General features: G+C 39.3%; 1 protein-coding gene across 1 annotated transcript in view; it reads left to right on the forward strand.

Moving 5' to 3' along the window:
* Positions 1-27,368, forward strand: part of LOC149144366 (nucleotide/nucleic acid binding protein) — a 235,977-nt gene that overhangs the window by 47,445 nt on the left and 161,164 nt on the right. The window contains exon 12 of the mRNA XM_089452135.1: positions 25,480-25,544. Within this exon, the coding sequence (XP_089308261.1) occupies positions 25,480-25,544 (65 nt within the window). The remainder of the gene's footprint in view (positions 1-25,479; positions 25,545-27,368) is intronic.

A 27,368-nucleotide genomic window follows, 5' to 3' on the forward strand; every position in this document is an offset into this window, starting at 1 on the left:
TGTTAGGTTTCTTACTTTCTTGAAATGTTCCTCTAGGGGCAAAACAGTGTTGCGAACATCGCGATGTTTTCAAAAAATCTCGCTTTTTTCAGCTTGCCAATTAAATCGGGCGATTTTTTAGGCTTTTTTGTTTGTTTGAAAAAATTGCGATTTTTTCCAAAACATCGCGATTCGACGGGAAAACATTGCGTGGGTCCTGGATATCATGTTTTAAAAGCGATTTCTAGGTTTTAATTTGTCATTTTTTGCAAACATCGGGCTTGTTTGAGAGTTGAGGAGGAGAGGAAGGCGACTACTAGGGCAGAGGAGGAGAAAAATGAAAGATTTTAGCATTCCAAGCAAGACAAATTTGTGTTTGGACCAAATTTCTTCGGCAAACCGTGGTTTCCAGGTATGGGCACCAAATTTGGCCTTTTTTTTGGTTTTTTTCTTGTTTTTGCTTGCGTTTCTATAACCCATTGACTATCAATGATTTTTGAGTGGATTTGATTGTGTTTTTTTTCAATTTTGTTGCATAAAGTGGATAGGGTTCATTTTGGTCAAAAATGCAAAAGCTTGATTGTTAAATTTATTAGTTTAATTTCTTCTTGTGCTCTATTTTTTGCATCATTTTTCTTTGGGTTTGAATGTGCATTTTTTCTATCATTGTTGCATTGAGTTGAAATTTTTTTGTTGTTGTTGTCAAAAATTCAATGTGTTGTGTCATTTATGTAATTTTATTTTTATTTTTTTTAACTTGCAATTCTTCTTGTGCCATATGTTCAACTTCAAACTTCATCTTACATTAAAACTCAAGAGTTCAAGTTATAAACATGCCAAGGAAATTGGACCCTCTGTGGGAATTTGGTGAACCTGATGGAGGGTTTGATAGATCAAACTTGTCTTGCAAGTTGTGTGGGCATCATATGACAGGGGGGTTTTATAGATTGAAGTATCACCTGGCAAAAATCCTTGGACATGAGGTAGGGCTTTGCAAAAATACAAATCCGGAAATCATCCGAAGAGCCCTCAGATTATTGGAAGAATTAGAGCAAGCCAAACTGTCCAAGTCAGATCTAAGGAATCAACTAGCAGAGAATATAATGTTAGGAGGTGAATATGAAAGTGGCATTGGTTCTACTTCAGCATCAATATCTACAACCAACCCTGTAGCTACCTCATCATATTTTGTTCCTAGAACCACGACTGATTCACAACCATCTATCTCTTCAATTCTTAAAATAAGGGAGAAAGAAGAAGCTGACTAGTTGTTGGGCAAGTTTCTTCTTTGGAGTGATATTCCTTTCAGCGTTACAAGGAATAATCGATTTTTCCAGCTTGCTATTGATGCTATTGCAAGTGTTGGCCCAGGGTACAAAGTCCCTTCTTATGATGACTTTAGAGGTCGCATTCTTCAAGATGAAAAGGTTGACTGCACTAAAAGATTGGAGGAGTTTAGGGCATCATGGGCACACACATGATGCACTGTGATGTCAAATGGTTGGACTGATCAAAAGGGGAGAAGCCTTTTAAACTTCTTGGTTAATTGTCCCAAGGGGACAATGTTTATGAAATCTGTTGATGCATCTGCATGTATCAAAGATGCAAAATTATTATGTGATTTGCTGGATGTGTTTATTTTGGAGGTGGGTGCAGAACATGTTGTCCAAGTCATAACGGACAATGCTGCAAATTATGTTGCTGCTGGCAAGATGCTTATGGAGAGGCATCCTACTTTATTTTGGACACCTTGTGTTGCACATTGCATTGATTTGATGTTGGAGGACATAGGAAAAATTCCTTTTTTCAAAGATATTGTTGAATTATCAAAAATCATTACAAAATTTATATATAATCATGCATTTGTGCTTTATTTGATGAGAACATTCACCAACAACAAGGAGTTGGTGCGCCCCGCCATTACACGGTTTGCCACCAGTTCCATTTCTCTTTAATCCCTCTTGAATTCTATGTGGGAAGTGAAGATAATGTTTCTTTCAGATGAGTGTCGTGCTTTGACAATTAGCCGCAAACCAGAGGGAGAGGCCATGTGCAGATTAGTTTCATACTAGGAAAACTTCTGGGCGGGAGTGCAGGAGGTGTGCAGCATCATTGAACCTTTGGTAAAGGTTCTTCGATTAGTTGATAATGACAAGCCCGCAATGGGCTACTTGTATGAGGCCATGGACAAGGCCAAAGAATCCATTCGGGCCTGCTATGATGATAAGGGAGATGAGGGGTTTAAAAAACAACCCTTCCTATGGGAATTGATTGATGAATGATGGAACGACACACTCCATCATCCTATTTATGCTGCAGGGATCTACCTAAACCCCACATTTTCTTATTTGACGCTGAGATCATGGATGGATTCTTCACCTGTGTTTAGAGGATGGTGCGATCTCCAACAAAACGTGCAAAAATCTCCAAAGAAATGGAGATATACATGATGGCAGGTGGCACATTTAGCTTTGATATCGCTGTGGTTGATAGGAAGACTAAAATGCTAGGTATTTTTTAGCTTGTTTCAAATTTCACTGTCTCTTCAAGTTCATAACTTCATACTTTGCTTCAACTTTCAAATTTCATTTTTTTTCTTATGTTTATCTTATTTGTAATTTTGTTGTAGATGCATGGTGCAGAAGCTATGGTGCCAGAGTACCCCATCTGCAAAAGCTTGCCATTCAAATTCTCAACCAAACATGTAGCTCCTTAGGATGCGAGCGCAACTGGAGTGTATTTGAAAAAATATGCACCAAGAAGCGCAACGGGTTAAACTTAAAACTTAAAATTATTCCAAATTTCCAATTAGTTTTTTGAATTCATTAAATAATATTTTTTTATAATTATTATTTTATGATCTTTGTACAGGTTGGAGTCCCAACGACTTAATGACATGGTCTACGTCTACTACAATCTTTGATTGTGGGTGAGGCAACTTGAGAGGACACCTGATATGGAAGCCATCTCATTGGATGGGATTGACACCACTGCTGCCTCTCATGGAGTCTGCCGATGATTGATTAGAGCAGGAGGTAGTGGAAGGTGTAGAGGGGGCGGAGCAACATGAGGAGGAGGTGACACCGCCTACCCAAGCTACCCCTGCCACCAGTAGAGGACGTGGTCTACCTCCTGTAGCTCCTAGTTCTTCAGCGTCTAGAGCACAATAGAGTCCACTGCTAACTCCACCGGCATCTACATCTAGAGGGAAAGGCAAAGCTATTGCATTTTCTCGCAAGAAGGGTAGAGGATATCAGTAGTATTAGTTATTTGGTTCATTTCATTGTATATGACATTATGACTCATGATATGAGATACATTATTATATTTTTGTTGATATTTTGAGGCTGAGTTGGGACTCAGGAGTTAGGACTTACTATTCAGGACATGATTCACTGTTATGTGTGATGTAGCACTAGAAATGATATTACACATTTTATATATTAGTTTTTTGATCATATTTATGTGTCAAGGTATTTATTTTATGCTAAGTTACCAGGATTCGGATCCGGATACGGATTCGGATACGGATCCGCTAATTTTTTGAAAAGCCAGGATCCGGAAACGGCAAGGAAACGTCAAGTACAAGCAAATAAAAAAAATAAAAATTTAAAATAAAAATTTATATTAATATAAAAATAAAATCATAAGTTAGTTTTTAAATATATAGATTTTACATACAATAAATAATTATTGTATAGATAATTTCATATTTAATGTATCATTTATTAATATTAATTAAATTTATATTAAAATAAAAAACATATGTTAATTTTTAAATATATATGGTTACGCTATAGTAAATTTTAAAATATTCTAAAAATATGTCTTTTATTTTTAAAATTAAAATTTATATTAATATAAAAATAAAATCATAAGTTAGTTTTTAAATATATAAATTTTACATACAATAAATAATTATTGTATAGATAATTTCATATTTAATTTATCATTTATTAATATTAATTAAATTTATATAAAAATAAAAAACATATGTTAATTTTTAAATATATATGGTTACGCTATAGTAAATTTTAAAATATTCTAAAAATATAAAAGACATAGGGCAAGGCAATTATTTTTGTCAAATTTTAAGAATATTAAAAAATCTATGGTTCCCAAATATTTTTTTTTTAAAACACATAAAAATCAAAACTCTAGAAATTATTATTGCACTTCTGATTTATTGCCTACGCGCGTGCAGATGCTTGTGTATTATATGAGTTTATATTGTTTCCCATTTCTCTCCTGAACGGAAATAGAGCTATCCAGATTAAGAAGTCAAAATTAATCGAATTGCCTGAAGTGCCAGACTCAAGAATCATATTTAATTTATAAAATCAGAGAGAGAAAACGTGACATCTTCCTATCAAAAATTTGCCCGCATAACGTGAAACGATCTTTGCGGCTGCTGGGAGTTTAGAAACGTTAATGGGTAGAAAGTCAGAATAGCATAAATGTTAAATTTGGACAACTAGGTCCAAACTCCATGTTCTGATGCTCAGATTAAGAGGCTAATATTTTTGTTGGATTCCTCTTTCTGAGAGGTGTAAAATCCATATAAAAATAGTCTTAATCCGATGAGCAGAACTTATATTTTGAATTTATTATTCTTAATAAATTATATGTGCAAGGTCAGCCAGTTTTCTAATGTAGGCTCACATGCCCAACAGATGTGTAACACACCCTCATTGATGGATATATATACAGGAAAAGTTGGAGAGAATTTTATCACAACAAAACTCACATCTTAGGGTTGTTGTGACACATGCTGGGCTGGCTGACCAAAGGAGACTTTGCTGGTTGAAGCATCCTGTTGACCGCCGAAACGATCACATACATTTTTCTTGTTTCTGATTTGTCTTCTGTAAGATCTGCTTATATGTTCTATCTGCATTTTGCTTATCTACTTGTATGATTGCTGTGAGAAAAGTGAAATTGCTCTTAGCATAGAACATCTACAAAACTTAACATGGTATCGGAGCCAAGTTGAAGACAAACTCTATCTATAACAATCATCTCTTGTGATCTCTCTCCACTTGTCTTTGGGTTTTGGTGGTGTGAGAGATCAAAAGGGATACGCTATCCTAAAGGATGCCCTAACTAATACGCGGTCAGGGAGGAAGGTTTCATAGCGCAGCAAGGGAGTGACCTAAACACAGGTCTAATGTTCCGTTGATTGGTTTGCATATCTACTTGTTCGTGGAATATATAAGTTCGCAAGACTGTCTCACATATGATATGACCGCAATCCCTTTTCGCATAAGGTATACCCGTGTATGTCACAATCTCTGGCCCGCATATGGAATAACCGATGACTCGCTGAAAAACACAGTCACGTTATCAAATTGCATTATATATTATCACCACATTGTGTATGGCAGGGTATGGCAAACAACGTATGGCAGACAATGTTTCTTTGACATGGCAGACAATGTCATGGTATGGAAAACATCATGTTGAAACATGATATGGCAAACAGTTCTTTGACATGGCAGACAATGTCATGGTATGGAAAACATCATGTTGAAACATGATATGGCAGACAGTTCTTTGACATGGCAGACAATGTCATGGTATGGAAAACATCATGTTGAAACATGATATGGCAGACAGTTCTTTCATGGTATGGCAAACATCATGTTGAAACATGATATGGCAAACAGTTCTTTGACATGGCAGACAATGTCATGGTATGGAAAACATCATGCTGAAACATGATATGGCAGACAGTTCTCTCATGGTATGGCAAACATCATGTTGAAACATGATATGGCAAACAGTGCTTTGACATGGCAGACAGTGAACAACATATATATACACGGTATGGCTGACAGGATTTTGGTATGGCTAACAATATATATATATATATATGACATGGCAAACATAGTATCCATGACAGGGTAGTCTCCCTAGTGACATGATATAGTGGACGCAGTAATAAAAGGACACAGTCAACCGCAATCTAAATTCCACAGTCCTGAGGTGTAGCTGGAGTTATGTATACGCTGTGCAATTATACGCTGGGCAGTCATGTCATACATTGCAGTTATGGTTATATACATTCGCTGGACAGTCCTGTACACATCACATGAGGATATATATATGCACGCAGAGATCCTGTACACGTCGCAAAAGTCTTGTACGCATTGCAGAGGAGTTATATCAGCCGCAGAAGTTTTATACAATATTATATAGGTCACAGAGGTCCTGTACACGTCGCAGAAGTCTTGTATGCATCGCAGGGGAGTGATATTAGCTGCGGAGGTTTTATACAATGTTCCTGTACACATCGCTGAGGTTATATATATATTATACACGCAGAAGATGCCAAAGACTTATATATACAAACAGAGTATGCAAATGTCCCTTATGTATATTCGCCGAGGCTGCGGAGGTTTCATACAATTGCATTGGTATATGGTCTCACATTCGTCTCTTTGATGTGGTATGACATTCGCATAATATCCCTGGTTATAATGGCAAATGATATGATCGCGATACTGTGATGATATGTGATATTGCTCTGGTGTGAAAATTGATACAAGATGTATGGCATCAGCGTTATATGACAGGGTCTCGATATATATGATCTTGCTCCAGCAGTATATAGGGTCTTAATATGTATCTGGTCTTGATGTGTATGGTCTTTATATATACGGTAGACTGTACTGACGATGGGCAGTAATCGCTGGACAATATACGCTATAGTACATAAGTTATATATATATGCTGGACATGTATATACACCGGGCAGTCATGATTATATATACACTTGTCATGGTTATTAATACCAGGACCAGAAATACCAGGTATGAGGAGTCTAATGTTGTTGATAAAAGAAATAAGTTCAAAGACTTTTGCAGAGAAGCTGGCATTAAGAGGGAGACTACCACTGCATATACTCCTGAGCAGAATGGTGTTGCTGAACGCAAGAATAGGACTATTGTGGAAGCTGCCCGTGCCATGCTATGTGACCAGGGTCTTCCAAAGTTTCTGTGGGGAGAAGCTGCAAATACTGCTGTGTACATTCAAAACCGATGCCCTCATTCCGCTTTGGACTCCAAAACTCCCGAAGAGGTTTTCTCTGGTAAGAAACCTGATGTCTCACATTTTAGAATTTTTGGATGTCCTGTCTATTTTCATGTGCCGAAAGAAAAGAGAAGTAAGCTGGATGCTACTGGGAAGAAAGGAATGTTTGTGGGCTACAGTGAGACTTCTAAGGCATATAGAGTCTATGTACCTGGTCAAAGGGAAGTAGAGATAAGCCATGATGTCACTTTTGACGAAGATGCTTCCCTGAAGAAAGTAGTAGATCTTCCTAGATCTGAAGAAAACCATGAAGAAAGACCTGGAAATCTGGAAGAACCCCAGGATGAGACTATGCCTGATGTTGAAGGGCCAATGGATCCTATTGATCCTTCCCCTTCTCTAGGAAAGAGGCCATCATGGCTCAGGGTCACCCTCGAAGATGCTGAGGGTCATGCTGCCCCAAGGGGAACATTCCGAGAAAGCAAGAAGCCGTGTAGATACCAAGGGTATCTAGCTGCCATGAGTACTATTATACAATCTGAACCTGGATCTTTTGAGGAAGCCATCAAGCATCAAGTCTGGAAGGATGCTATGCATGAAGAATATGAGGCTATTATGAAGAATGATGTCTGGGATGTGGTCCCGAGACCGAAGGACAAATCTGTTGTCACCGCTAAATGGCTCTACAAGATTAAACATGGATCTGATGGGAGTGCTGAAAAGTTTAAGGCAAGATTTGTTGCCCGTGGCTTCCCTCAAAAGGAAGAAATTGACTATGACGATATATTTGCACCTGTGGCTCGATATACCACCATCCGATCCATCATAGCCCTTGCTGCTACGCAAGGATGGAGTCTTCATCAGATGGATGTCAAGACCGCTTTTCTGCATGATGCAATAAAGGAAGAGGTGTATGTAGAACAACCTCTGGGATTTGAAGTTCAAGATCGAGACACTTATGTCTGCAGGTTGAAGAAAGCCCTCTATGGGTTAAAGCAAGCACCCAGAGCTTGGTATGAGAGGATGGATAGTTACTTGATGAAGCTGGGCTTCACTCGAAGCAATGCTGATCCAAACCTTTACTTTAAGGTTGTGGAAGGAAAGCCTCTCATTCTAGTGCTGTATGTGGACGACCTCTTCCTGACAGGTGATGACCCTCTCATTCATCAATGTAAGAGGGAGCTTGCTGCTGAGTTCGAGATGAAAGACCTAGGACTGATGCACTATTTCCTAGGCCTGGAGGTCTGGCAGAGACCTGGAGAGATTTTCCTTTCTCAAGGAAAGTATATTGTGAAGCTTCTGGAAAGATTTGGGATGGTGGACTGTAAGTCCGTGTCGACACCAATGGAACTCAACTTTAAGAAGTTGAGTGGCAGCGCTGCAGGGCCTATCTTGGCCAATCCTACTGAGTATCGTCAACTCATAGGAGCTTTGATGTTCTTAGTGAACACCCGTCCGGACATATGTTTTGCAGTGAATACTTTGAGTCAACAGATGGTTGAGCCTCATCATTTTCACTGGGTTGGTGCCAAGAATCTTTTGAGATATCTTCGGGGCACGATAAACCATGGGCTGAGATACACTGCCGGGAGTGTGATACTCCAGGGGTATACTGATGCCGATTGGGCTGGCAGTGTGGTGGATCGTAAGAGCACATCTGGATGCTGTTTCAATCTTGGTTCTGCTTCGATCTCATGGATGAGCAGGAAGCAAAAGCCGGTGGCTTTGAGCACCGCGGAGGCCGAATACATTGCTGCTAGTATGGCCTGTTGTGAAGCAGTTTGGTTGAGGAAGCTCTTTAGTGAGCTGTTCCAACATGTGCTAGATACCACTGTAATACTCTGTGATAATCAGAGTGGGATTCGTATGACTGAGAATCCTGTGTTCCACGACCAATCCAAGCATATTGATATCAGGTACCACTTTATCCGGGATATGGTACAGCGAGGCGCCGTAAGGCTCGATCATATAGGAACTGATGAGCAGGTCGCGGATATTCTCACTAAGCCCCTGGGGAAGGTCAAGTTCCTAACCTTCTGTGAGAGTCTTGGTGTCGTGGAAAGACCCTATGATGTGGGTCCTGTTGGACGATGAGCTCTGGGAGCTCTAGGGGGCTTTGGGGATAGCTTCTCAGAGCTATAAGCACTCATAATGCTTCTGCCCCACCCTTGTGATTATTGAGCTGGTTCGCCACTCATTTAATCTGTGCCCCGTATGCATCCTACCCATTGAGTTCAGGGCTCATGGGAAGTACCTCTCATTTGGCCAATGAGGTGTGGAAAAGCTAGAGACTATTAGCAAAGACTGATGGACGCATCAGAGATTGCCGTACTCTCTATCTAGGATGGCATGGTCCAACCACTTGATCTGGGATCAAGATTTGTGAGGTCTGGGACCTCTGGACTGATTATGTCAGTCGGGGAATGATGTCTTTGTGACTGACCCACTTCTGTTCTGAAATAAAGAAGCCAGCAAAGCAAGTTTCGGCGGGATGACTCACGATGTTAATTGCACTAATAGATGGAGTTCTCCCTAGTTGAGAGGGAGTGTTAAATTTGGACAACTAGGTCCAAACTCCATGTTCTGATGCTCAGATTAAGAGGCTAATATTTTTGTTGGATTCCTCTTTCTGAGAGGTGTAAAATCCATATAAAAATAGTCTTAATCCGATGAGCAGAACTTATATTTTGAATTTATTATTCTTAATAAATTATATGTGCAAGGTCAGCCAGTTTTGTAATGTAGGCTCACATGCCCAACAGATGTGTCACACACCCTCATTGATGGATATATATACAGGAAAAGTTGGAGAGAATTTTATCACAACAAAACTCACATCTTAGGGTTGTTGTGACACATGCTGGGCTGGCTGACCAAAGGAGACTTTGCTGGTTGAAGCATCCTGTTGACCGCCGAAACGATCACATACATTTTTCTTGTTTCTGATTTGTCTTCTGTAAGATCTGCTTATATGTTCTATCTGCATTTTGCTTATCTACTTGTATGATTGCTGTGAGAAAAGTGAAATTGCTCTTAGCATAGAACATCTACAAAACTTAACAATAAATTTACAGCAACAATCTAAACTTACAACGACAATCGAAACCTAAAAAAATTCCACTTTTTTCTGACTTTTCGGTGACCATTTCACTGTTTCCGGCAGCCACCAGCGGGATCCGTATCCTGGGAAAGTTTACCGTTTCCAAAAACTGTATATTTATAAAATACGTATTTTAGACGTATTTTTGGTGTATCGTATCCGGATCCGGTTCAGATCCGTGGATCCGGCAATGTTCCTCTTGCCTCTGCCGGATCCGGTAACATAGATTTTATGTTGTAGATGCTTTAGATATTTAAAAAATTGACAAAAATGAATATTTTTGTATTTGCCAATTTTTCCTAGATTTTTTATTTTTATTTATTTATTTATTTATTTTTTCCGATTTTTTCTCCTCGCCGATTTAATCTCGATCACGATGTTCGCAACATTACGACAAAATGTTTTTCTGCATCTTGAAGAGTATCCCAGAGCCATACTATTCTTTTTCTTTGAGGTAGAGGGATCACAAGGAGGTGGATCAAGAGAATCCATCGGGCCATCAACATTGGGCATAGGCTCATCCATCAAAGGTTCTTCTTGTTTTCCAGCAACATCATTATCCTTCTTGATGGGGAGATTTGTGGCTTTCCCAAAGGCAGTGTCTTCATCAAAAGTAACATCTCTAGTTACTTCTACTTCTCTTTGACCCTGTACATAAATTCTATATGCCTTTGAATTTTCATTGTATCCAATGAATACACCTTTCTTCGTGGAAGCTTCCAACTTGTTCCTTTTCTCATTAGGCACATCAAAATATACAAGACAACCAAAGATTCTAAAATGAGAAACATTAGGCTTCTTACCAGTGAAGACTTTTTCGGGTGTCTCGAAATCTAAGGCTTGATGAAGGTTCCTATTTTGAACATATACAACAATGTTAGAAACTTCTCCCCACAAAAACTTCGGTAGACCTTGATCACAGATCATGGCATGGGTGGCTTCCATAATAGTTCGATTATTTCTTTTAGCAACTCCATTTTGCTCTGGAGTATACATAACAATTGTATCCCTCTTAATGCCTACCTCTATGCAAAATTCATTGAATTCATTAGATTCATATTCGGTTCCATTATCAGTGTTGAATGTCTTGATCTTCTTTCTTGCTTAATTCTCCACCACCACTTTGAAAGAACGAAACCATTTGAATACTTCACCTTCCTGTTCAAGAAATAAATCCATGTTTTGTGGGAGAAGTCATCCACAAATATTGCATAGTATGAGTATCCTCCTAATGAAGTTATGTGAAAGGCACTAGGCAAGTCAGAATGGATCAATTGAAGAATATCAGTTGTCTTGCTCTCACTAGAAGGGAATGTCCCTTTGTATGTTTTCCAGTTGCACAACCTTGACTGACTCCTTCATGGTTCATATGAAACTCGGGCATTTCTGTGACCATCTTCCTTACTATAGGTAAGGCTTTATAATGTAAGTGGGCAAATCTTTGGTGCCATAGCTCACATTGAACAGAGGTATCACTTGCCAATGCTCCTAAAGGACTTCCACCAACTTGATAACAACCATCAACCATAAACCCAAGAGTAAAAGCATTTTTAAAGTTCTTATGCCATGCACGTACCATCACATCAACGAAAGCTACTTTGAAACTTTGTCTTGCATCACAAAGTTTTTCTTCAGATCAGGCACATACAAGACTTCTTGTAGATGTATGGATTGAGCATCGTTCAAGTGAAGAATAATAGTTCAAAGTTCCTATTCCTTTCATGGGATATGTGGAATCATCTCCAAGACCAATATTTAGATTAGTCTTCCTCTCAACTAAATTTGAGAGAACCTCTTTATATCCGGTGAAATGCCTTGAGGCTCCACCATCGATTAACCTGTTAGCGCTTGAAATTTCACCTCAGGCTGAGAAAGGTAAACCTCAAGGCAACATCAAACCACTTAGCCTCGTAGCTAGCCCTATGGGGCAGGAGAGGGCTCTCTCCGGTCTATCTCGGTAAAGATTTTCAATGGGTGAGATGACCAATAGGGTAACACTCATTTTAGGCTGGTAAACTGATCAAAAGGGTTGATTTGGGGTTTTTAGAGTTTTTGGTGGCAAATTGAGGAGATGGCAATTTTGGGTGCGGGGATTGGACACAGTTTCTGCAGGGGGTTCTTTGGGGCGAGATAGGAGACAGTATTGATGCCTTAGATTGAGGTGAATGGATGAGAAAGACAGGTGAGGAGCTAAGGAGAGCAAACAATAACTTTGAATTCTCCTTAAACAGTAGAAAACATTTAAATTAAGAAAACTTAAAAGCAGAGCATGACAGTCATGAGTTCTACTTTAACACTTCATTTGCCTAATGTGCAGAAGGAAAGAAAGGAGATGATTCACATAACACACTTACAAGTACATAGAGAAACACACCATCAATACATGTAACCACAAGAATCCCAAAAAGGACTGCAAAACCCTGGTCTTCCTTAGCCAAAAATTGCAGAGATACAATGAATAATACAATGATAACTTCTCCCTCAAGAGTCCAACCATGAAAATGAGCAAGAAAGTACATAATATAGATCATCTAACCTCTTTCCCTGCCTCCATGGGTCGAGCTCACTATCCTAGGAGCTGTTTCAACCACTTTTAAACTAAGCACTGAAAACTAGGCAGTCAAAACAACTTGCCTCTATAAGCTAGGAAACCAATTCATTCATTTAATTTTCACCTATTTCATGAATGAATCTTCTAGAAGAGGTACATAAGTGTAAAAGTGTCATAAAAGTACATTAATTACATCAAAGAGGATAATAATCCACCCCAAAAAGTCAAACAGGGTCAAACTGCGTTTTTCTAAGCTGTACACTGAAATTTGGAGAAATTTGCCTGACGGGTCGCGCGCCTCTGGGACCACTTTTGGGGCACTTCCAGGTGTCCAAATTGAGTAAGAGTAGGCTTGTTGGAAAGGTCTGTGAGTCTACTTTCCAACCCAACTGGAATTTCTGAATTTGGTGGTCATTTGCCCCTCCAAAATTGCAATCTCCCAAGACTGCTTTCTGTGTCTCAAAAATGTGGCAGAAAGTCATTTTTTGCTTGTTTTTTGACTTTCTGGAGGCCCAAAACTTCATAAAATCTCTTGGCCATGGATGAGCATATATAACTTCTCATGACAAATCTGGAAATGCTGAGTTTTTGCAAAATGGAGTTGCCAGGATGAAGGGTCGCGCGGGGGGTGAGACCCGTTAATGGAGAAAACCTGTAAATTGCCTGAAAAAACCAAAATTTACCAAAAATGCTCAAAATTTCTTGGGATTTGCGCTGTGGCTAGGCTATTTAGTGCCTTGGTCCTTCAGTGAGGCCTCGACCAAGATATGGAGGGGATCGGGACTCTTTCTCCTTTTTTGTGCCTTGGCCAACCGCCTTTGAAACATCTTAATCTTTGCCTTGCACACGTGCATTCTCGCCCAATAATGGTTCTTCATGTTTCTCAACAAATTTTTATCTTGGTTGGCCTTAGCCAACAACCTCTCCAAGTGAGCATTGAGCTGGATAAGCATGGACTCTCGCTCAGCGGGCAATGGATCACCGGGTCTTCTTCGATTCAAGTTGCGGTCACTACGGATCCTCCACAACTCATCAAGAGCTTGCTCATCCTCCAACTGTTTGTTGCGCTGCTCTAGATATGAGATTGTCCATTGTGCCCCCTCTAATCTCCTCTGCAATGCATCATTTTCAGCTCTAAGGTGCTGAATGATCTCCTTCGACTCTAGGCTAGGAGAACTGACATCAAGATCAATAAGCTCGATAGCTGGAACACCTGATGGCCCCTCATCAATCTTGGGCTGCTTGCCCCTCTGTGCTGCCTGTGTTGCTGAAGAAAGCGAGGCCCCTTCCACCTGTTGTGGAGATAACACTCGCTGAGCTGATGAAGAAGGCGAGACCCCTTCCACATGCTGTGGAGAAAGTACTCGCTGAGCTGCTGCAAATAAGGCCCTTTGGCCTCTCTGATAAGTAACCAAAGGTGAGGAGCTGACATGTCTAGTGACGGAGATGTCATGCTGCTTTGATGGTCCTCCCTCCTCGTGAATAACCTCAGGATGTGGCGGTGGTGGTGCTGTGAAAAGCTCACGAGAGATGAACTCCTCCCATGAGATGCCCTGCTGAGCCAACTGATGTAACACCACAAGCTGAATCAAACCATAATGGTAAAGGCTCCTATACTGCTGTGCCGGGCTCTTCCTCTGCATCATGGACACCATCCTCTCAATGTTCTGATAGAAGAAAACAAGGATGTTCATCATCCGTACCCGTGTGAAGTGCATCAATAGGCGAATGTGGTACGAATATACCTGTGAAAATCTGTCCTTACAGGTAAAATAGAGCATGATGAGCCTCATCATGGGAGCATACTCACTCCTGAGAAATCTGAAGGGAAACACACCTGTCAAGTGTCTCATGAGTGCTGGTCTAACGAAAGGCTCAAAATGAACACTGTCCAACACCTTGCGCTTATTCCATACCTCTCCGACATTAGGTATCCCTGTGGCCTGTGCAATCATCTCGGGTGTCAATGTAAAGTCCACCCCGGCAAGGTTTACATGTCCATCATGCAAATGTAAAACAAATAGGCGAGCCAACTCTCTGTGATGCTAAATCCGAGAGATCCTCTCGCAAAACTCATAACAAGACATATACTGGAAACATGAAACTGCCATAGGACAAGCCTGTAAATTTGTCAAAGAAGTGGGCTCCTCTCTCTTATGATGACCACCCTTTCCACCCTTATGAGGCCTCCTTTGTACCTCAATCTCTGAAGCTGATGCCTGGTCATCACTCTGCTCATAGGTTTCAGTTTCTGACATTGTTTAAGGAGCAAAGTGGCCAAAATGTACTACTGTTTCAACTTTCTGCCTTGCAAAATGCTGATCTATATGCTGTTTCAAGGGGACAAGGAGCACGAGGGGAATGTTAGGGGAGGGATACTTTTAAAGGGAAAATGGGAGTAAATATATAAAACAGGGATTTTAGGGAAAAAACATTGCAAAATCATTGCATATGCATCATTATATACATTTGTTTACATGGGTATTATGAGAGGTAGGATTAGATTTTTTTTAGTTTTTAGGGAAGAGGGGTAGGGTTTAGTTTTTCTTTACAAATTTAAAAGGGAAATTTACATAGGAAGACAAGGAAAATGAAATGGGAAATGGGGAAAAATGATTACAAGGGAATACCCTAAAACAGCATAAAACCCTAGGCATATTTTACAATTTTAAACCACAGCCACATAGAGCTTTTTCTCTTGCACAATGAGATCTTTAAAAATGTATTCATGATGTCTTTAACCATAACAAGCAGCAATTTGTAAGTTGGAGGGCCTACCTTAGGCAATTTGGCGATTTTGTTGGCTCCTTGGATGAATTTGCAGGCGATTTTATAAGGAGGGCGCTGACGGGTCGCGCGCCACTGACGGGTCGCGCGCCTCTGACGGGTCGCGCGCCTGGTCTGACGGGTCGCGCGCCTCTGCAACTCACAAATTCGCCTCGAACTCACTTGCAATCACTTGCTCAATGACTTAGATGCACAATGAGGGTCGATGGAGGGAGATTGGGCTTTTATAACTTTGATTTGAATTAATTTCATGCCCAAACCCACTTTATAATGTTTTTCTTTGACACTTTTTAAACTTGACTTTTTCTTGGTTTCCTTTGTCCTGAAATTGACTGATTTGATGCTTTTTGCAGGGATAGCATCTGAGGGATCTTGGCAAGGGAGCCAGAGTTACATGCTGTCTTTGGAAGCCTTTTGAAATTTTACCATTTTTTACAAAAATTTGAAAAATGACCTTGGCTTTAAAAACAGGGTTTTTAAATCCAAGGTGAAATTTAACTGTACAAGATATAATCTTTCGAAGAAACACTTTGAAAAACATCCCTCTGGCTTGTTGGGAACTTATTGACCTTCAGAGACAATGACCTTGAAGACAAACTTGACCAAAACCCTATACCTAGAATTTGATTTCAAGACAAGACAAGTAAGCTTGAAAGAGTCTAAGGACTGAAACAACTTTGATCCAACAATGCCAAGAGGGGGACAAAAACACCAGCTCCTCCATCAGGGTTATGGCATGCCTAATGGAATGCAAAAATTGACACTGATGAGACACCTACTTATGCAAATGCAAAGAGTTTTGATCGCTGATGGAGGGCTACTAGACCGACTCTAACATAACCAATGATCCAAGGTGTCCGGAGGAGAGGCAGTAGATAAAGCAGAAATAAGATATAACTCATTTTGTTTTTCTACAACATTATTTGCATCATACCTGACATTTCTTGTTCTCTTGGGGGTTGATTATTTCCTTCTCGAGCAGCAGGGGCATTCCTTTTTACTTTGTTATTAGACCTGTTGTTTCTTTGATTGTTATTATTATCCCTCAAAGGATTCTTCTTGTTAGGATACTCTCTAGCATAGTGGCCAAACTTGTTGCAATTGTAGCATCTTCCTTTGCCTTTTCCTTTGAATCCCTTCTTAGATCTTGCCCCTGTCTCCTTGAATTAGATGGACCAACATCATTCCTCCTTTTAGCATGTGTAGAGAAAGCAATAGGTTCATTTCCATTGTAGGACTTGTCTCTCTTCATCATCCTTATTTCCTCTTGAGCGCATCTAGCCAAAAGCTCATCAAAATTAGGTATCCTGTCATTATTGAGAACGGTGGTGGAAAATGTTTCCCATGGCCTTGAAAGATCTCCGAAAGCAATGAGGGTGAGTTCCCTGTCAGCAATAACTTCTCTAATAGATAGCTAATCATTCTTCACTTGAGTGATTCTTATGAAGTAAGATGGATAGACTCCCCTTTATCCATCTCGATATCCTTTAACTTGTTGTTGAGAAAGAGGATTTGATTTGCATTTTTGACTTTGAACATCCTAATCAACTTATCATACATTTCCTTAGAAGTTCCCAAATCATAAATATAGGCAATTAAATGCTTTTGAATGGAGTCAATTAGGATTTTCTTAGCTTTGACCTCACCTTTTCTATACTTCATTCTAACAGCAACAGGTGCATTTGAAGGAGGCTCCATCGCTTTCCCTTGCACATAGTCCAATACTTCATGTTCCTCCAAGGTCAGATCAAGTGTCATCTTCCAAGCATGATAGTCTGATTTGTCATTGAGCTTATCCTCTGTGTTGAAGTAAGAGGTAGAAGTCATAGAAACTTGTTCCCAATAGACCTTGTCCAATAGTAGCAAGAGTTCCAAAAGTGATTACTTACTTCTTCCTTGGGCTTGCATTCACCTTAATTCTGATACTATGTTAAGTTTTATGGTATGTTCTATGCTTGCGATAATTACTTCAATATATTATTAACCCAGTAACAATTTCACTTTTTTTTTACTAAATATGACTAAATCTATTAATGAAACCAATGTTTTAAAACTCCGACTCCGACTCTGACTCCGACTCGGCCGAGGATCGACTCCGACTCCGACTCCGAAACGGTAATGACTCGACCGGCTCGATTTCAATGACTCGGTCGTTGTAAAAAATACATTAAATATTTATTTTTTTTATTAAAAAACATAATTTTAAAGATTTTCATTCATGTTTCCAAACACACAGCATTATAATATAGATGAAAGACAACATATGATCAAAGTAGGCTCATGAACCAATCCACTATATCAAAATGGTACCCAATGGCAATACATAGTCGGCGACCTCCAGAGACGTGTCCCTTCAATCAAGCAACAAATTGTGTATAAATAGAGACCTTGACCTTGTCACCTTTACAACTGAGGGAAAACAAACTGGCAAGCTGAAAGTGGTGGCCATGTGTTTGAATTTTCCACATAAAGCTATGCATCCTGTATGTTTGAATGCTAGTTAGGTTGTAGGGTCAGCATTTACCATCTCTAAACTTCTGGTCTCAAAACGAACCACCTCTCCTCCCTTGGTTTTTCATTTTCTCCCTGGGATTTCCATCTGATTATATAAGGTGCAACACACCCTTTCAACTTTGATCTTGTGCCTACACTAGGTATGTGGAAAAGGGGTTGAATGACAGTACAATTAAAGAAATGATAACACAATGAAGTGGGGTGAAAGTGCGATAAATAGATCCAACTAACATGTTTTTCATAAAGTTTTAATGACTTTTGGGTTTTGGGAAATATCCATTGCTTTGACAACCCTTTTCACATGCCAAATTGGTAATGTGGGCATATAGAAAGGAAATTAGGTCAAACTAACTTAAATTTTGTTTGATTGGTTATGTTGGACATATATCAATGCATTACATAAAAACCCTTATCTTTCAAAATATCTCAGACATAGAACAATAACACGCAGGCATTTTCACAACAATTACGCAACAAACACACATACATTCATTTACTGGGCAATGTCTGGTCAGTTTTGTAAGAAAATATATGGCTAGAGAGTAGATTTCCTACCTTAGACAACATGAAAACTGCATTAAACATTTGAAAAAATACCAAAAAAATGATTATTATTATTATTATTATTATTATTATTTTTTTTTTTAATTTACGCTGCCCAGCCGTCCCCTTGTGACTCGGCCGAGTCATATCGGACCCGGCCGGGTTGACCGAGTCACACATGACTCGGTCAACCGGACCGGTTACTTGGCCGGGTCAGTCCTCAGGCTATTGAAACGGTTCGACTCGGCCGAGTCGGTTTCGAAACGACCGGTTTGTAAAACAGTGAATGAAACAAAAAATAGTACATGGAGGCACCAGTCTTTGCAGATTTTTCTTAGATTTTACCATGCTTTAACAAACAGTAATTGAAAAATGACTGCCCTCAAAGGGGAAACTAGTCCAAGATTCAAGGAGTATGCTGCCCGCGCGGGGAACCAGCCTGTAATAACATTGTGGTATAGTTTTTTGAAAAAACATCAAAATTGACATCAATTGCAACAAAAAACATTAAAAAGACCCCTAAGTTGGTGACCGGGTGCTTAAAGAACATGAAATTAACCTTGGCCTGCTAGGTGTCATTAGGTGGCAGAGGTTCCTCCACAATTAGACACCTGTAGGCCTCCATATCATCTTCTTCATGCTGTTGCCCGCTTGTTGTGGCTTCCATATTCGTATTTCCGCCTGGAGTGTTGTGAACCTGAGCTACGTCCATCCGGTTCAAAGCTTCACCATGAGTTCTACGAGTTCCCGAGTTGCTACCAGGAGTTTTCCTTCTGCTGTTGTCAGTCCTTTCCTGAATGATGCGAGCCGGAATGACAGAGCTCTGTGGCTCCTCTATGAAGGCAACAGAAATGGTAGCAATAATGCACGGGCGCTCCAGCGTGCAACGAAACTGGAACTGGGTAGAATGGCAGGAATGCATCGTCGGAACAGAGGCATCAGGAGGTTGATGGGTGTCTACAGCACGCCTAGAGCTGGCCGTCTGAGCACGCCCCCTACCATTGTGGGTGGCGGGATATCGACCCGTGAAGTGAGCATCTGTCGACGGGGAGGAGGAATCTGAAGGAGAAGAGGCAGAGAGGGACAGCGAGGGAGGGCGAGTTGCTCTGCCTCTATCGTTGCCCTGTCTACAACACATCCTGTGCCGCAAACGAGGCATACTTGCTTGGTTGGAATTGGTTCGGCGGGTGCTAGGAGGAGCAGGATGAGGGATAGAATGGCCAGTGGAAGTAGGAGAATGGGGAATTTGTTGATTAGAAGCAGAATTCAGGGCCGAAGCAGCAGTTCTGAAGCAGCGAAATAGATTATGTGAGAAGTGGGCACCTTCAACCATTTCAATACAACAGAGGATCTGGCACCTTCTCCCCGTAGTCGTGCGCGAGCTTGGCTTTGCAGCAGCGGGGAGGCAGTTACAGTCCAAAGGAGGCAAAAAAGGGGGATGGCGTTCCGATGGATCAGAGTGAAATTTCCTCGTCTTTCACACAACATTAAATTTTTTCGGCCTTCACACAACATTAAGTTTTTTTGGCCTTCACACAGCATTAACACATCATTACGTATGACAGTGGGCTTCTGGGTGGAAGCATGGGTGGCCATGTGGCCGTGCCACTTGCCAGCCCAAATATGATGCGCTGTACCAACGCGGTTAATCACCCGCATCCGGGGGAGTAACAATTTCACTTTAGATTCCAATAGCAATCACATTAAAATTCAACAATAGCTCATTATTAACAGTAACTGTAGATAGAACATTATCAACGATTTGCACAAAAAGACAAGCCAAGACAATGAACACACATATTTAGGATAATGCCAGGGCAAAACCCCACAAGGGGGAAAACCCAACCAATCCTTCTTAATAATCAATATCAAATGTTCAACAGAGAGAGAAAATCCAATTTAGTACAATAGTCAAAGTGAAAATGTTGACTTGCTAATGAAGTAGACCAACCAATTAGATGAGGCCCAATCTGATTAAAGTGATTTGGTCAACAGTTCTGCAATAGTCAACAACAGTCAACGTGCCCTAGCCAGCACAATCAACAGTGGCCAAACAATAGTTAAATGGCCTCCAATCAGCTTGGTCAAACCAACAAGGAACTCAGCCTCTTTAGCAGGGTCAAAGTTAGCCCAAAACAATGATCAAAACTCGGTCAACCAAAGTCAACACATTGTGGTCTGCTTGCGGTCAACATTGTTCAATCTACCCATAAATCCTCGGAATTTGTGCCAAACAAGTCAAAATGTAGTCAAACGGTCTCCCTAAGTCCTCGGTCAACATAAGCCAAAGATGCCCAAGAAGGTCCTCGCACGTGTGGAAAATGAGCTGCTTCAGATGATGTATGAACTAATCAAGAGAGGAGAGATGTTGTGATGAGATGAGGTGAAATTAGTGTTTTAAAAATCGACTGGTTAGCAAGCCTTAAAAACCCGGTTTACCTCCTCATTTCGCCTTTTTTTTGCCCTAACCGGCTGGTTTGTGGTCAAACCGGTCAGTTTTGTCCTAAATCGGCCAGTTTATTTCCAGGGCAACTATAACCCTCACAGAATGCATTTTTGTGAGTTTTGAAGCTGGTTTGAGGGAAATTTGGGGTTGTTTTCCTCAAAAAATAGTCCTTCCAAGAAAAACATGCCTACCCTCTCAGTTTCCTGACACATCTCAACCCTAACAATGTTGGCAATTAATGGTAATGTTAAATTCTTAAAGTATTTCATTTTCATCCTTTTACTTAAATTTTAACATTACCATGAAATGACTCAGGATGTTTGAGAGTGGTTTCGACTTCATTGGATTTCATATGGAGAAACTAGAATTTTAGATTTCACTCAAAATTCAGTAGACTTAATGGTTTTCAGGATTTCATGGTTTGGGGGTTTGCAATGTTTCCATTTGATTCTATCATGCGTGAGGGTATGAGATTGGCATTTGATCAAGAGCATGAAGCCCTTTAAGAACCTTGATTGTGGTGCCATTGATTGTTGAACTTTGTTGATGTTGGCGGTACTGATTGTTGAACTCCTCTACCATGGCCTTAACAAGAATGCGCCCTTCACTCAAAGGAAAACAACTGGTTAGGCATGCTAATCTTTTTCTACCACATTATAAGGTTGAGGAGATGAACCCTTCACTCAAACCAAAATCATTGGTTAAGCATGTTAAACCTTTTCAATTTCTATCATGTTATAAGGTTGAGCAATCCAAGTCTGAAGGCTTTGAGCTAGATGATGTTTATGTATCTCTTGTTGATGATCCCATTTCTAGTAGCATTGAATAATGATGAGTTTCATGAGTGACCATGTTGATCAGTGATTTGCAGTTTTGATGTCTATTTTTGCTACTACTACTAAAGTTGTAGAGGAGTTTCAGGAGTCTTCAAACTCGGAGGCATGTTATTTATGTAGCTCATGTTGATGATCGCTTGTCTAGTAGTGGTGACGAGTTTGATCATGATGAGGAGTGATCATGTTGTTGATCACTGATGTGTAGACTTGTAGTAGTTCAGTGACCCCATAGCTTAGAGCATTGTTTTCGGACTCTAGAGGCCATTTAGAGCCTCATTGATTATGTATTTTGTTGTGGATATGTATTGTACTCGATGCCATTTTGATATATTCACCCAGTGTTACTTGGGAGCGGGAGCGAAAGCGAGGAGCGGGAGCGAAAACGGGAGTGGGAACGACATTTTCAGAAGCTCCCGGTTTGGGAGCGAATCCCAAAGCTTTTTTATATAATATATATATATTTTTTATATTTTTTTAATTTTGATACATATATGTCAACAAAAACATGTAGAATAATGAATTAGATATAAAAAACATAAAAAAAACATAGATTGAACCATATAACAACAATCATCTAGAAGTTATAATCTTCATCAACCACATCCACAAGTTAGTAACATAGTAACATACAACATATTGAGTCTCATGATTCATCAATCTTAAAGTTTCAAGCTTTCAAAATTCAATATATAACATTTATCATCATTGATCACCAAAGTTGTACTTGTAAGCTAAGTGTAACCATTACAACAAATAATATCTAACATGAAATGAAATGAAACAACTTTCAACTTTCATGAAGCATCATATTCATAATTCATTACTAATGAGTTATAATTGCCAACTTCAAACTTAAATTGTCATATATTGTTTAAAAAAATATCATAATAAATATGAAAGAGTCAATAGTTATAAAAACTACTAGAAACTATAAAAGAGAAGTAAATCTATTATCTATTTCTTATGCTTGGGCCTCTTGCCACCACGAGAAATGTCTAATTTTTTAGTCTTGTTGGAAAATTAGGATCTTTGTCATTAATATCACCCTCTAAGCATTAATATCTAGAGGTATCTTTGTCATTACCTCTGTATCTGTATAGGGATCTTTGTCATTAATATCACCCTCTAAGCATTAACATAAGATAGAAAAAGCATAGCATGTCAAGTCAAGATTTTGTTTGAGTGATGCGTACATTTTTAGGAGGGTCATGATAGAGGAGTTCGACAACCAATGTCACTAACATCAAGGTACATAGAGGGATTGGTGCTCTTGATTAAATACGAGTTCCATACCCTAATACATGACAAAATTCAATGGAAACATTGCAATCCCCCAATCCTGAAATCTTGAAAAACTGATAAGTTTGCTGGATTTTGAATGAAATCTAAAATTCTACTTTCTCCATATGAAATCCAATGAAGTCGGAACCACTCTCAAGCATCCTGAGTCATTTCATGGTAATGTTAAAAATTTAAGTAAAAGGATGAAAATGAAGATTACATTCTCCTTAATCTTCATTTTCATCTCCATAATTTTCATTTTCATCCTTTTACTTTAAGAATTTAACATTACTATGAATAGCATATCAATACTAGGGACATAGACTTGATTATTAAGCTGCCCCACTAAAAAATGATTTGTTTCTTTCAAAAAAAATTGCATTTTGAACATTACTACAAAAACAAATTGCAAAAAAGAAAAAACGCTCCCGAAAAGGCAGGGAGCGAAATTTTTTTAGGGAGCGCGCTCCCAAAATCGTTCCCTTTTCAGGGGCGATTTTGGGAGCGCGCTCTTGAGTCGCTCCCACCCAAAGCGCGGATTGGGCACGGAATCGAGGGGGTGGGGGGTGCTCCCCCGCAACATTGTATTCACCTTTACATGGTATATAGATGAGCAAACCTTGCATATTTTGTTTCTATTGGATTGGAATCATGGTTTTAAATCTTAAAAATAGTTTTTTTCATTAAAAAATAATTATTTAATGTATTTTTTAAAACCGGTTTGTTTAGACCTAACCAATCCCGGTTCGACTGGTTCCGGTTCGAAACCCGGTTCATTAGGTGGACCGGTCCAGTCACTGTTTCCGGTTTTTAAAACATTGGGTGAAATGAAGTCATATTTATATGAGTCAAAGTGGGGTCAAAGGACATGTCTAATCAACATAGGGCCGACTTGAAGAGGGGCAGCTTGGGGCTGACTTGATTTTGAGGCATTTGTAGGTGTGCAAAAATTCTAATTTTCCAGGTGAGGGGAGATGCCATCAAGGGGAATCCAAATGTGAAAAGAGCCATCAAAGGAGGGGCTACTAGGATGGGGAATTAGCCCTAGTTGCACTCTTTAACGCCCTTGCACTCTTTCTCAAACCTTGCACACTTTGATGAAAGTCCTCCTTCACCCAATCACTGAGATCTCACTTTCACCGATTGTGCTCAACATGCGTCTTTTCCCCCAATCACTGAGATCTCACCTTCACTGATTGTGCTCAATATGTGTCTTTTCACTTAGCCAATCCTTTCTTTTATAGTTTGAGTTATTAACTGAACCTACAACCCTAATCTTCAAAGTGATTGACTGTTGAGATTAGATCTTAACGTCACTTGAGATCAGTGGTTGAGATTCGTCTAATTCACTAGTGCAAATAACCTTAGCATTTCTTTAGATTAACTCACTTTATCTTATAAAAGTCAGTTACTTAATAGTTAAAGTAATTGCTGACGTTAAGGGTCAATTAGTCGACTTCCACATGCCTAGACACTTGGGTTTGTGTGGAAGTACCCGTCCAAGCTACTCTCATCAACATATTAGGTAGAGTTTTAGCTCTTAAACGGCTTATTATTTTGATGCCCTGGATTGGAATTGAAATATGCTCTCCGTATTTGTCTGGTATAATTTTTAAGGAACTGTATATTGAATTCTGTTTAAATTTCTAATGTAGTAATAATACTTAAAAGTTAAGATAGCTTGTGTGCATTATATTATCAGCCTTGCTGCAGCTTTTATTTATCTCTTCTATCCTTTTGAATGTTTTCTCTTCGCACCACTAGCATTTTCTCTATAATTATGCATTTCTTTCTTTCTTTAAGGGTGTTGACTCTCTTATATTCTTGAGCATCGTCTTTTCATTATAAAGAAAGGGAGATCTTATCTATAACACTTTCTCGGTGTTAGCTCAGCTCATCAGTGGAAAGGAAAGGAGTGGTCTCTTCCCCCTAAGGAAGGCCAAGACCAAGAAGAGAGATCCTGCATTAGATATTTGACAATGCAGAGTTGGGGACCAACTTGTTGTTAATAATAGTGGGGGGAGCAAAACAAAGTGCAAGAATAGGGGAATTCAGGATATTCTGTCTTTCTTTTGGGAAGGAATAGAAGCGAAAGACTAGCCTGCTGCTCTTTGATAGCTTTAGTTTTTTGCCTCCTGCAGTAATCCTTCCCTTTTGTTAAAGACTCAAGTATATGATACACATGTCAAACTTTTGTACCATGAGTTCAGGAGTCTGCATTTGATTTGTCAGCTACCTGGATGTGCTTTCCCATGGGCTGTCATGATGAATTTTATGTCGCACTAGACAGATCTTGAAAGAAAGTTTTGGTGCTATTTGGGTAGAGAATGGACATCCCGGCAGAAATTTTGACTTTCCATTTTGTTCATTTCTTGATGCCAATTAATGTACCCTACTGTGCTTTCTACAGGCTGTTTATCTTGAAGCAGCTGAAGCCCGGGTAGCATTCAAAGGCTTGGCATACAAACGTTACAAGTAAATTTTCTTCCTCTACTGGAACTTTTCCATCCCTGTTCTCTATATAATTTTTGAATATTGGTGTAGTCTCCAGCCAACTATGCAGCTTCTAAACTATTACATTTCATACAAACATGGTAGGTAGAATAGTTTATATTGCATCCCTTTAAATATAATTTGACCAATAGATAAATCAGTACTCTGTATAGATATCATCAATATTACATGGTTAGGGACCAGGGTGCATTTCAATATATCGAAGATCTGGTTCCTGTATAGTGATATCATTTATATTGCATAGTTGAAAATTCAAAGTGCTGATTCCATCTTATTCCAATTTCAGAGTTTAGATGTGGGGAATATTTTTTTCAAAGTGACTGTGAATGGTTTGTGTTGTGTCTTTATTCAGTCTCTTATATGCATATTTGTAATATTATGATTTTCTTCCCTGTGTCAGAAAGAACTATGTAAGGAACATTCCCTGGCAATGTCTTCTATCATCCTTGCAAACTACCCGATATTTGCTCCTTCTCCAATCCTGTCGAGAAATTTTTTGGTTGAGGAAAGAAATGTAGGCCTTAAGAGTTCAGCGAGCAGTGGTTTTTGTTACAGATCCGTCTCCCAACACTATCCTTAGTGGTAAATGTAGCCTTCCTAGACCTGCGTAATTGGTAATTCTCCCTTCATACTGGGTACTATGTGTGAGGGGATAGAATATGTCCAACAACAAAACTTCCACTTGGTAAAAGTCAACCTTGGTTCTGGCTCAAAAAACTTTGGTTCCACCAACTTGGCGTATCTATTATGATATTATCTATTATTACTTGCACTTATAATAAAGAAAAGTGATAATAACTGTATCCTTGGCTGTTAAAGATATTCAAACACACACATGAGCCAAGGGATATGGATAGATTTGATAATATACATCATGCAATTTAAGGACACGTGGTAAATATATATCCATATAGAAGGTAAAATGGAATGATAATATACTTCATTGAATTAAAGGACATGTGGTAAATATATGCATATAAAAGAAAAACTTCGTTCCATTTTTTCCATTAGCAATGTGTCATGTCTTTGTCAGTTCATACTAACTTTATTGCATCTTTTTCCTAACACATCACTAACTTTGTCATTATGCTAACATTACACTTTATTACGTTAACACCTTTATAACTTAACACTAATAACCTCCTAGGACCCAAGTCTTTTAAAATAAACCTCACATCAGTTTGTTTAACACCCCCCTTAATGTTTATTTTGTTTTCAGTGATTCTCAACAAGTTTCTAAATTTCTGAAACTTTTCTTTTCCGAGTACCTTAAGTAAACATGTCTACTATTTGATTTCATGATTTGCAAAAATATTGGGTCCATTTATCTATTTGGTACTTGGTCCTTGATGTAGTGATGATGCTCTGCTGTGTTTTTGGTTTTTGAGTGAAGCACTTGACTCCTCGTCATTTTTATAGCACTTTGATTGTCACATGACAAGAGAGCTGCACCTGCTGTAACTTTAAACACTGGGTATGTTAGAGAGCCAAAGTGTTTCACAAGTTGCTCGAACCATTGCTCTATGTTTTGCTTATGCTGATGAATATGCAACAGAGGTTTCTGTTTTACTTACCTATGAATTTACACCACTTCCAAGGTTAAAACTTGAAAGCATAACACGATGCTGATATTTGGCCACAAATTTATCCTGCCCAATTTACATCCAAAAATTTGCTCAACCTGAAATATATATATATTTTTAGTGCAACTCCAAAATACAAAGTACCTATGCTACATCTGAACACTCTTTTTGCCGCATTCCAATGCACCATCCTTGGACAAGT

Source organism: Pinus tabuliformis, chromosome X (assembly GCF_031772625.1).
Source record: "Pinus tabuliformis cultivar Carrire ecotype Pingquan chromosome X, CPIR1, whole genome shotgun sequence".
Lineage (NCBI taxonomy): Eukaryota > Viridiplantae > Streptophyta > Pinopsida > Pinales > Pinaceae > Pinus > Pinus tabuliformis.